At 37.9% G+C, this 12,498-nt stretch overlaps 1 protein-coding gene across 2 annotated transcripts; it reads right to left on the bottom strand.

The window, feature by feature from the left end:
* Positions 1-2,648: 2,648 nt before the first annotated feature.
* Positions 2,649-12,498, bottom strand: Hsdl2 (Hydroxysteroid dehydrogenase like 2). 2 transcript variants are annotated; one of them, XM_065220906.1, is made up of 4 exons: positions 12,279-12,498; positions 11,664-11,827; positions 3,611-3,824; positions 2,649-3,541 (listed from the first exon to the last, which is right to left on the bottom strand). In XM_065220906.1, the coding sequence occupies exons 1-4, from the start codon at positions 12,290-12,292 to the stop codon at positions 2,686-2,688; spliced, it is 1,248 nt and encodes a 415-aa protein (XP_065076978.1). In that variant the 5' UTR covers positions 12,293-12,498; the 3' UTR covers positions 2,649-2,685. The 2 variants fall into 2 exon arrangements, with proteins under 2 accessions (XP_065076978.1, XP_065076979.1); XM_065220907.1 differs by lacking the exon at positions 12,279-12,498 and adding an exon at positions 11,970-12,046.

Raw genomic sequence — 12,498 nt, 5'->3', positions numbered from 1 at the left:
TGTATATGAATCCACTTCAAAAGTCTCTTCTTTATAGAAATAAATTTGTTTTTTTTTAAAGTAAGATGACTGTACAATTGGTTGGTATGATAAGTCATCTTTGCAAATTTATACAAGGAAAAATCCTAAGAAATATTATACCGTTTAGTTTCGATTTAAGCAGTATGTCTGCAATGTATTTTGCTTGTGCTCTGCAGCTTAAAACCTCAAACTCTTTTTAATATTTGACTTAGACTTTCCGGACAATTATGAAGCTTAGCACAGGTTTGTAATTATAACAATTTGCGGAAAGTAAACAAATCCTGTTTTACCATAATCGAACTTTTACTGTATATAATAGGTAATGTTGGATAATTCATGGTGAATAATTAAAAAAACAATTAATAGAACATTCAGAGGTATTTGAAGTTATGCTAGAGAAATTGGTGGAAGATTCAAAGGCTCTCGGTTATCCGTAAGCATAATTATTATATACTGGTGTTATTTACATACAATTACCTACTTCTAACTGTTGTTAGTCGCATCAGTATGAACCTAACAAAAAGACACTTAATTTGTGAAAAATTGTAGGAACTTATCATATGAAAATTTCAAGATATTTTCTTTTGTATTCAAAGGTACATTTTGCAATGCGTTGTAGAAAATATGCAGGTGAATAGAATAATAGTTTTATGAATGGCCATATCTTCCGTTACACGCATAACAGTCCCATGTTCTGTGCAATCATTTTTTGCCGTGGGATACTTATTAACGACAGTGATAGTTTTTCATAATCACCAAAATTCACTTTTGAGTCTCTTGCTGCTGGATTGAACTTTCGATAAAAAGACATTCATTTAAAATATAAGTATCAACATATCTAAACATGGTACTCACCGGCCAGCTTTTGTCGCTCCCGATCACTACAGGACGCTAGGGGGGCGTAAGCCGATAGGGACGAATAGCTCTCTGTCCTATCGAATGTCTCCCGGATAGATGCCAGTGAGGGAGATTTACTAATCGGAGTGCCGACCAGCGAGTCTTCTTCACTGGTGCTACGTATAAACAGCTTTTCACCACTCATTTCGCCACTATTTTTGCTTCAACGAAGTCGCTTAGGCTACACTGCACAATCAATCATAAACAACACTGTGACTGACTACACATAAATAGCACTTTTTTACTTATGCTGCTTTTTTATCAACTGTGACGGATTCAATTAGAAAAAAAAATCACTAGGTGTTATGCTTCGCACTCACAATATATTTCGAGCTGAATTTTACTTTCTTTAATTATTATCAAGAATGGTAATAACTTTTCCAACTGAAACACATTTTTGCATAAATTAGCACTAATTTGGGGATCTTTTTCACAAAACTATCACCTACCAAAATATTTTCATACGAACAGAATCACAACAAACACTAACCTGCCACTTGTCAGATTTGCGAGCTTTTGCTTGCTCTTTTTCTTTATCTTATTCGCTATTATGCGAAGCGCCGCCTTACATGCTCAAATACAGTGAGACCAAAATAATCTGAAATTTTAAGATTTGTATCATGCTATTTCAAAATTCAGTGTAAACATTTCAAAGGGGCGTAATTGCATTTGTAAATAATGGTTTAAGCCTTCGATTTCTCGTGAATAAAAGCTCACTCATGAAGATTAATGGCACCAGCAGATAGATGAATGTTACCTTTACCAGCTAGCATTGTTAATTTGGAGGGATGGGCTTATATTTGCGAGATATCGATAACTAAAGCCATTGTTTACAAAATCAATTAAGTCGCTTTGAAATGTTGGCACTGAATAATCCAAATTTTAACTGTTTTTACTGCTATTTATTGGGTGTCCAGCAATTCGTTTATGTTAGTTGAATTTTTCGGTGAAAATGATCGTTTGCTGTTTTTCAGTAAACATTAGTTTGCTGATCATAAGCCAGCAAACCGATTACTGATATTGAAAACTTAAATTTGGTGTGCAGAAAGTCTCCAACTTCTCATGAAAGTGGATATTCAAAGGTCATTCAAATATTATTCTGGCATAAAACTGATTTCGATTACTTAATAATAGACTACTTTTTCAACATTTTTAAATATGAAGTCAAAATCTTCATTTCTATAGCAAAAATCTTCACATGTCCGCCTAAAATGCAAATAGCTTTCGGTTAGTCTTCATCAGTTTCAGCATGTCTTCAAACATCTGCAACGATAGTGCCATGTAGTGCTGCGCTTGAACAAACGTGTAACTAAAACATTGATAAGGAGTGAATTCACTGAATTTATATTGCTGATTGCTCGGCTGATTGCATCTAAAACTGGACTGCCAAAAAATACAAAAAGTGTGATAAAAGTGCACGTTTCGGTCAAATCGTTTTGTTGCATCGAAGCACTTATTGCTTGGCTCATAAGGAATAAGTGCACTGAATACACCAAGACAATTAGATGGAAACTTGCAGTTTTGTCACAGTTTTTAATAAAAAAAACGCGCTTAATAGACCAGTTTGGTGTGATGTGCGCATTATATTGTCTTAAAGTTGGTAGTAATTTCTTAAGTCCGTATTTTCTACCGTATTTTGATAGTGAATAAATTCGTTTGTGCTCTGATGTTCGGATCAAAAACAATATTTTTCACAAATATTATTTGGCAGAATTTTATTTTAACATAAATTCATCCATGGAAGGAAAAAAAAAACTAATAAATTCTTTACAGCTTGGACTTCAAACCACCCATCAGTTTTTCAAGCTTCATCGCCTTTTGCAAATCTCCCGAAATTTTCAACTTTCCAGTCATGAATGCACTAGCTGGTTTCAACTTGCCGCTGAACATATCGAAAAAGTGCTTCGAATCCATGGTGAGGGTAGCATCTGCAGTAATTGGTGACTTTCCCTTGCCAACCTTTCCGGGATTGTTCTTCAAATCGGCAAACCAAAGTCCAGCTTCTTCTCCTTTCACATTAAACTCATACACGGCTCCAGTTTTCTTGATAATTTCATCACTCAAGAGTGATTCGATTTTTTGGAATAGTCCTTCGATTTTACCAGAGGCGGCGGCTGGTTTTTTCAATGACGCGGCATGGCTTCCTTCAGCAGCAAATTCCACCAGTTTTTCCGGGGCAACATCGAGGAAAAAGTCCGGCATGAGCTTATCAGCATTTTCCGGTACGCACGCGTACTGCTTCAAGTCAGTGATGCCAGCAGCCTGCAAAACTTCGTCGTCAATGAGGAAATTTCCTGTGCAGTTCTTGGGTTCCTTGCACAGGACGGCGTAAGCGGCATCGCTCATGATTTCCGGTTTGCGAGAGAATTGATCACTCCCTTCGCCCGTCAGCATTTCCATAGCGGCTGTGAAAATGGCAGTGCGTGGCCACAAAGCATTAACAGCGATATTATCGTTTTTAAACTCGCGAGCCATGCCCAGAACACACATAGACATGCCGTATTTGGCCATCGTGTAGGCCACGTGGTTGCTGAACCAATGCGGGTTCATGTTCAACGGTGGGGAAATGTTCAAAATGTGAGCGTGATTACTCTTCTTCAGGTATGGAATGCATTCCTTGGAGCTGTAATAGGCAAAGATTTGTGTTTTAAGTAAAAAAATACCAATGTTATAATAAGCTAAAACAACTTACACTAAAAACGTTCCGCGAGTATTGATGTTGTGCATCAAATCATATCGTTTCATGTCAGTCTGTTCTGTAGGGGTGAGTGAAATGGCGCTGGCATTGTTGATTAAAATGTCAATTCCACCGAATTTCTCCACTGCATTCTTGACAGCTGACCGAACGGCATTCTCGTCGCGGACATCCACCACGCAAGGTAAAGCTTTACCACCAGCGGCCTCAACTGTAAGTAAACAATGCATTTTACAGATTACAAAACTTGAAAGTAACACTTGAGAACTCTGAACTAAAATAAATTCGATGGTCCCAGACAGAACTAAATAACTTAGCATTGATTTCTGTCATTTGAAATATTATTAACAGTATCATTTGAATAATAAAACAGTATAATTTAACATTATTGTATAATCACAAGTACATGATAGTAGGTTTTAGAGATTTTTTGTTGGATCACCCTAGTTAAACTATTTTCAAAAATTTTATATTTGGTCATTTATAAATAATTCATAGCAGTTCATTGAAATTCGAGTTGAAATTCTTCCAATAAGTTTCTTTTTACATTCGGTATATACCCAAAAAATACCAGAGTTGGGAGGAAATGCTATGCTAATATCAACATGAAGTTTTAGTGCGGTAATTTATTAGCTAGAGAATGTTCTGAAGTTCCGCTACTAGTTCTGCCGAAATGCTATCGGCAACGTAGGGCAAGAAATATTATGATTCACGAAAGTTCAACCCCTTATCGACGATCTCTGAACATTGCTGTAGAATGTTTTTTGAACTACTCAAATGAACAGAAGTTTAATGTTCTGTCTCAAGGACCAAACCATGTTTGTTTATTAAATGTTGGGTATAATCGAAGACAACACATCAAGAAGACTGGCAACTCATCCTTTTTCTCATACGAACGCTATGAGACAGGTACAATCGCGTCATCTGCCGCTCAAAGGTAAATGCTTCGAACGAATTTGATAGCAAAGATTACATCCTCAGAAGAAAGGTTTGTGTATTTGCTCATTTTTCTATGCGTTGCTTCCACCTTCACTCATGCTCAGCGCTATTGATGAAATGAAAATGAATGTGATGAGATCAAATTTGTTCGAGAAAAAAATCCGTTTTTTATTGTTAAGATGCATACCAACCCCTCTTTTTTACTGTAAATTTCTCATGTATTTAGGGGGAAATGGATGTAAAATAAATTCAGCAATCGACTCAATTTTCAATAGCGACCAAAAATATCCATTAGTACCGTCCCAATGACGCGTTCAGCTAGATAAAATTGAAAAAGCCTCCTCCATTGTTGTGAACCAAGAATTTCGTTGTGATTTTATGGTAATCAACAAAAATGTCCAATGTTTTGACAGTAAATATCATGGTTACAATGATAATGAAAATCATTGTATTTTTATTGGATTTTTTTTTACGGGTTGAACAATTAGATTCGGCACAGCTTGGGCACATCCATCGGCATACCTTTGGCACAATCTTGTAGGCATTAGATTGTTGTAAATGAAATGGGACCACTGCTGATCACTAAAGTTGTTCACAACATTACGTGCTGTTTGGCTGTATATTCAGGAACATCCTCAAATTATTAGTTGCGGAAAAGGGGTCTTCCAACCCGTTCACTATGGCGAGTATCCTCTTGGTAATAGTAATGTTCGTTTGCTTACTGTACACCCCCCCCCCCCTTCTCTTCCCGTGATTTCCAGTGACATCGCTCCACCTAGCACGGATGTACGCCGAAAACAGGATATCATCATGTACTATCAAACCATCGGCGGAATGAATTCTGACGTTTACGAGTACCTGTTAGTTGTATCGGATCGTTATCATGATGTAATAGAATTAACCGAGAAATGGCTGGACTCTCGAACGCTTTCCAGCCCGAGGGGGACAACTCTATCTACGATGCAGGAAATATTGTGTTTTGCTGTGGCTAGCTGAGTAGATAAAAAGAAGATTTATCACGATTTTGAAGATTTCCTGCAAAAAGATGATGCGCGATGCAAGTAGATGCGAGAAATGAAAATAGATTTTTCGAAGATTTATTCGCTAGTGTGAGATTTTTGGAGCATCTAGAATTGAGATTTAGATGTGTCGACCCCCTCGTTCCAGCCGGCGTTCGGATGTGAGTACGAGGTATTTCGCTGTGATCGAAACCCGATCAATAATGAAAAGTTCACTGGTGGCGGGGTTCTGATTGCTGTTCGATCCGAGTTGAATGCTAGAGCCATAGAGCACGACATGTGGAATTGCGTTGAACAGACATGGGTACCTGTCAAGTTGAGCGATCGCACACTCTACTTATGTGTGATATACATCGCACCCGACCTAGTTCGCGACATTGAACGCATCGAAACTCATTGTCGATCCGTTTTCACCATAATGGATTGTGCGTCACCTATCGATGAGATTATTGTTCTGAACGACTTTTATCTTGCTGGTGTTTCGTGGAAACCTTTCCACAGCGGCCTTCTTTTTCCAGACCCCGAAGGTTTTGCTTTCCATTCTGGATCAGTTAACCTTCTCAACAGCTATTGTGCAGTGACGTTATCTCAAATAAATCCCGTGGTCAACGAGAACGATCGTAGCTTAGACCTCTGTTTCGTAAGCGCTCAGCATACGTCGGCTCCTTCTCCACTCGTAAAGGAAGTTCCTCATCATCCTCATTTGGTTATTACTGTTGAAGACAATAACATCCAGGATTTCGAAGACATCTCCTCAACGGTGTCTTACAATTTCCCGAAAGCCGATCATCATCGTCGATGTGCTGTCGAGTATTGATTGGGAAAACATACTCTATCCCGATAACGTCGAAACCGCGGCTCAAACTTTTTCACATGTCTTGGCTTATCTCTTTTACCAGACATGGCCCTAGGCGCGTTCACCAGATTGCGTCGCAGCTCCCTAGGCAGACGAACGAATTGAAAAAGCTGAAATCGATCAAGAGAGCCACGTTGGGGAGATTCACTGAATACCGCACGATGTCGCTGAAACGTTACTACGTTAAGCTCAATTACTAGTTCAAGCGAGTCAGCCGTCGATGCTACTTGCATTATCTGCGAGGGATACAAAGGAAATTCAAGTCGCACCCGAAGTCTTTCTGGAACTACGTGAAGAAGCAGCGCAGAGAGTTCGGTCTACCATCATCCATGATATTGAACGGCGAAGTCGCTTCCACTCCGCAGGAGGTCTACGGCTTGTTCTCCTACAAGTTTGCAAGCTAGTTTGCAAGTGTCTTCTCTGACGAGAGCTTAATCAACGAATACGTGACCCTAGCAGCGAGCAACCCCTAATGAAATTGGTATGGTTATTTTGCTTAACGACGTGTTTAGGGTATCATCCAAACCATTTGTGAAATAGTTCGACCATTTGGGTTATCGTTCGAGTATAGTTTTTTTTATTAGGGACGTCCCACTTTCCGGTCATTTTCGCAGCTACGTCAGGAATACCTCAAGGAAGTCATATGGGACCGTTGATGTTCTTACTCTACTTCAATGACGTGAATTTAGTTATTGAAGGTCCACGACTATCGTACACAGACGATCTCAAAATCTACTCACGGAACCGCTCAATCGATGATTGTCAATACCTACAACGTCAGATTGAAGCATTTGACAGATGGTGCCGTTTGAACCGAATTACGGTGAATCCTGCGAAATGTTCAGTCATCACCATTACTCGAAAGCAGTGCTGAGATTTGCAATTGTATTTGACAGACTTTCGCGCGATATTGACAAAATTGTTTTTCACATAGCCACTGATAGACTTGATCCTCCAATATTGAACGTGTGAGTCATGTAAAAAATCGAGGTGTCATCCTGGACTCACAACTTACATACACAGCAAAAAATAAATTTTAATATTACATCCAAGAGGATGCACTTCAATCATGTCAAAAATATAATGTAATTTTTATAGCCACACAAATAAACAAATGCAGTAAAAGCAACGTAATGTCAGTTCATGCACTGTATTAATGCTAATTTTGCCTTTTTTCGCATGTAATATTACACCATATTTTCGACACAATTGTAGTGCATCCACTTTGATGTGATATTAAAATTAATTTTTTGCTGTGTACAAGCAATACACAGAAAAAAAAGTTGTTGAATATTACATCCAAACTGCTGCAACCAGGCCAATCCAGCGGTTGTGTAATATAACGTTGTACGATGTACATCGATTTTGCGAACAAAATTACATCCATTGATGTAATATTATATCTGCTTTTTGCTATTACATCATTATTTCATACATCAGCTTGAATTACATTGATCGATATTACATTTATTTTTGCTGTGTACATCTCCTACGTCGTAGACAAGTCGTCAAGGACATTGGGCTTTATCTTCAGAGAACTAAGAATTTCTCCGACATCCATTGCCTCAAGTCACTGCATTGCTCACTGGTACGGTTCATTCTAGAATATTTTTCTGTGGTTTGAAGTCCGAACTACAACAATGGTACTGAGAGAGTCGAGTCCGTTCAACGCCGCTTTCTTTGATACGCTTTGAGAATGTTACCTTGGAGAGACCCTTTTCATTTGCCCAACTATTGTCGTTTTCGTTTTTGCGGTGTAGCTACACCGGTGCTACACTGCCGTACACCGAAATAATTTAAGGTGTAGGAGCTGCCAGGTGGTTTATAAAAATCTGTATCCACTCTATTAAAAAATCTATATTTTCTGTATTGACGATTTTTTTCTTAATTAATCATGTTTTGTTGTTTTACAAATACAGTGCATACAAAATAACCATAAAAAGTGCTTAACCACCTATTCGGGCTATTGTACTAACCATACGGGATATAATTGCGCCATTTGTGATATCGTCCGTACTTATTTATAAGAGTGATATGTAGCCGTTTGAAAATGTATGGAGATTTTAGTTTCTATTCATTATCTTCCTGAAAAGCAGTTTTAAATGCAAAAAAGTGCACGAGTTCATTACTATTTGATATTTTTAATATAGATGAATACAATTAATTACATCATTTGTGTGGTAGTTACACCGAAAAGTCGAGAGATGTCGCCCCGCCAGTGCTGGTAAAATATTTTTTGCAGTATGGAGAATATCAGAAAATCCGCAATTTCTTACGAAATACATTTTCAATGCGAAACTACCGTGACGGGCGTGACTGCGTTTTCCGTTGGAGGGAGCATAAAAGAAACAGCAACGCCTCGAGCAGATCCCACTGCAAAAAATATGGTTTTTAGCACAACAATTAATTTTGGAGAGAAGGGGGTACGCTGATAAAATCGAGCAAGTTATTTTGTTTTTATAAATTTTGATTTTTTTTTTTCTCAAGCATTTTATAAAAATCTGTATAAATCTGTATTTTATTTAAAAATCTGTGATAAATCTGTATTCTGTATCGGATCTGTATTAAGATTAAAAAATCTGTATAATACAGATAAATCTGTATAAATGGCAGCGCTAGGATGCACCTTTGTTTACAAACAAAATGATGTTGAGCTGTCAAAGACGCTTATTTCTGCTTATACACTACACCGGTGCTACACCGCAAAAACGAAAACGACACATGAAATTCGCTGCCAGCTGATTGACTTGCAGCCTCTTCGCACCAGAAGAGATAACTCAAAAGCTCTGCTTGTCGCGAACACGTTACATGGCAGAATTGATTGCACCGAAACCTTCGAGCAAGTAAACATGAATGTCCAACTCCGAATGCTTCGTAACAATGTTATACTAAGAACGCCACTACGTCGGACAAACTATGCAATCAACGGTGTAATAGGCGGACTGCAGCGAGTATTTAACCGAGTTTTATCAGTATTCGACTTTCACCTGCCACGACAAACACATCGGAGACGTTTCTCTTCATTCTTCTTTAGAAATGTAAATCGTCCTCGTCAATGACCATGTTTTAATGTTTTGTAGTTTTAACTTATGACTTACTTAAATTTTATTTTAAGTTTGAGTTTAATTTTAAGACATCATTGGGACCATATCGAGTCTGTTGATGTTGACGAATAAATAAATGACTAAATAGACTAAATATAAACTAAATAATACATTTGTAAAATCAACCCCGAACCTTGTTAGTAATGAAAATTCAAAAATTAGATCAATAGGAATCACATTGGTGAAGCCTTCTTTGAAAAATAATATGTTATTTGACTGATAAAGTTCTAAAGTGTCAAAGAACATGTTTCAAAGAAGGGTGTATTTGCGACAACGAAACATAGCAGACATGGAATTTTCACGCAAAGATTGACACTTTGGTTACGGGATTTTTCGGTGGAATGACTGAATAATAAAAATGCCGCCATGTTTCACGCATTCAGTAACGTTTGGTTACGGGATTTCCCCATAGAAGTATTGCAGAAGTTTCGGAGACGCAGATTCTTTAGAAGATCATGATATATCATTGAAAGCAGGATCTACAGAAAAAGGAAGAGAAACTCAAGCAAGTATATCATTTGATTCCGGAAAAAATTGATTCCAGGGACAAGCTTTTCGGAAAGCTTTCCCGGTAATGACCTAGTGGGCATTTGATTTCCTGTGAGTAGTTTTCCGGGTAATGTCGTAGAATCCACCGTAATAATTCAAGGTGTACATATCAATGGCACCTTTGTTTACAAACAAATTATGTTGAGTTGTGAATGACTCGCACTTATTGCCGCCTACACCACAAGAACAAAAACGGCATTAGTCAGAGAAGCGAAGTGATCGGCAAGCGTCTAGAATGAGCTTCCAAAAGAAGCTTTTTTTTATATATTCTTAAGCAGCTTCTTTTACAATCTTCTTTAGAAGCTTCCTCTTTCGATTCTTCATTTAGAAGCTTACCCGTCGCTCCACTCCTCAAACTAAAACAACGAGCAGGACAGTAAATCTGAAAAGCTACGCAGTAAGGAACACTTTCCAAGGTTTATGGAGCATTTTATCGTTTTAATGTTACAAAAATGAGTTTGTCACTTGATAATTGCAGAACATTTAATGATTAGATTTCCGTAAAATTTATACGTTTATCGGTTTGAAGCTATTTTCATGGAACATGGACTCATGACTACAATCGAGCTTACACAAACTTTTTTTGAATTAATTGTGTTCTGTTAATATGCTGCAGTTGGACATAGGGTTAATTACCCCATTTCCGGCCTATCAAGCACAACCCGCACTTAGTCTTTCTTAATCTAGCACAGTTTAGCACCAAACGGAATGTTATTATTACGGATGGCTTCCAAATTTATTTACCTTTCCGTATGTACCGTATGATTTGATAAAGAGAAACCAGTCGTTGAGATATTGTCAAAAGTCTAACACTGCTTCTTGACGCCAAACTCGGCCTACGGATTCTAAACTCGGCCTAACGCATTGAAACGCTAATGAATTCACTTCGGCCTATCGGATGAAGATACAAATTGATTCGAAGCGCTTCTTTTGTATTTGTTAATAATGGGTGCAAACCTTCATATCACGCGTTCTCAGTGACTTCGTTCCGTAGCTTATAAATTAAAGTATCGTACCAAACGCATAATTGACTTGTTAGCTCTGAAATCATGGATTTATTTGAAGTTTTCTGCTCGATAGGCCCAAAATGATTAGGCCGAAGTAGTTCTCTATCCTATAACAAATCAGCACATATTCAAGTCTTCAGTTGGTTGTCTCTATACATAACAGTGCCATAATATAAACAAATACGGTGGATTTTTCATCGTATACCCGTTGGCGTAACTGAGGAAACATCATTTAAATTTTAAACTTCTCAATTAGGCAATTAGCGAACAATTTTGAACTGTAAGGAAAATAAGTAATTGTAGTAACAATTCTAGATGTATACCTTGTTATTGGGCTTATGACTGTGCGGTATAGCGTAATTGTAAACGCATAAGAGTTCTTCTACATTTCAAAGATTCGGTGTAGCCATTGCAGGACCAAGGCAGCAGTAGTACTTCCAGTTCCCTAGCAGTCCATGTCCCATTGTCTCGTGCACCATAAGCTCATTTATCAGTACCTACCAACACTTAAGCTTTTAGGATTACATGTAACCTGATAAAATATTTATTATACAACTAGGCATCCGAATTACTCACTCTCAGCCGCAGCAGTGTATATTGTTCCCGGTAGCTTCGGATGTGGTTCGGCTGTCTTAGCTGCTACGACAATATTGGCACCATCCTGAGCTGCCTTGAGGGCGATTGCCTTGCCAATACCTCGAGATGCACCGGTGATGAAAATAGTACGACCAGCTAATTTTCTACAATATAAAATGAAAATCGTATGTCAGATTATTTCAGCAGAATTTCCAAAACCAGGTAAAGTTTAAATATTAGCATAATTGATACAACAGGTAACCGGTTTCGATGTTTTCATCGGTAAAGTGAGGCAAGGAGACGCACCCCGTGTTCTTCATGTTTACTTTAGTGGATCTATCTACTAGCTAAATGACGTGTCAACCGGTGGAGTCCAAATGAGATGAGCTACTTTCTTCGTTGAAACTTTCCATACTGAACAATCTGACTGACCTTTAGACTCAAAAACAAATACTCACGGCATGGCTATCGTCATTGAGGTTTATTATCGTCGCTGATATGCGAGTAGATTAAAAATTGCTCAATCATTGGAGTAGAAGTTATTTTTCTAAGATACTGTTACATATTGAATATGGGCATAAGTCTTAACTATCTGTTTGATTAGATCCTACTTACCCCGTATTTATCATTTTGAATGAAACCCTTAACAATTTAGACGTACAAAAATAATGGAACACTTAAGAATTCAACAGAATGAAACACAAATGCAACTAATTTCGAGTTCAGTGACACAAGGCACAAGGCACGACTATCGTGTCTCAGCTCAGTACGGTACTGATGCTATAACTTTCAATCAAAACAGCACGTAGATACGAGAGATCCTCCTTTGCTCAGA

Source organism: Ochlerotatus camptorhynchus, unplaced genomic scaffold (genome assembly GCF_037179485.1).
Source record: "Ochlerotatus camptorhynchus isolate MF236.1 unplaced genomic scaffold, CSIRO-AGI_Acam_v1.1 ptg000136l, whole genome shotgun sequence".
Classification (NCBI taxonomy): Eukaryota; Metazoa; Arthropoda; class Insecta; order Diptera; family Culicidae; genus Ochlerotatus; species Ochlerotatus camptorhynchus.
The sequence above is the reverse complement of the archived record's forward strand: the minus strand, read 5'-3'. Positions and strand labels throughout refer to the sequence as shown.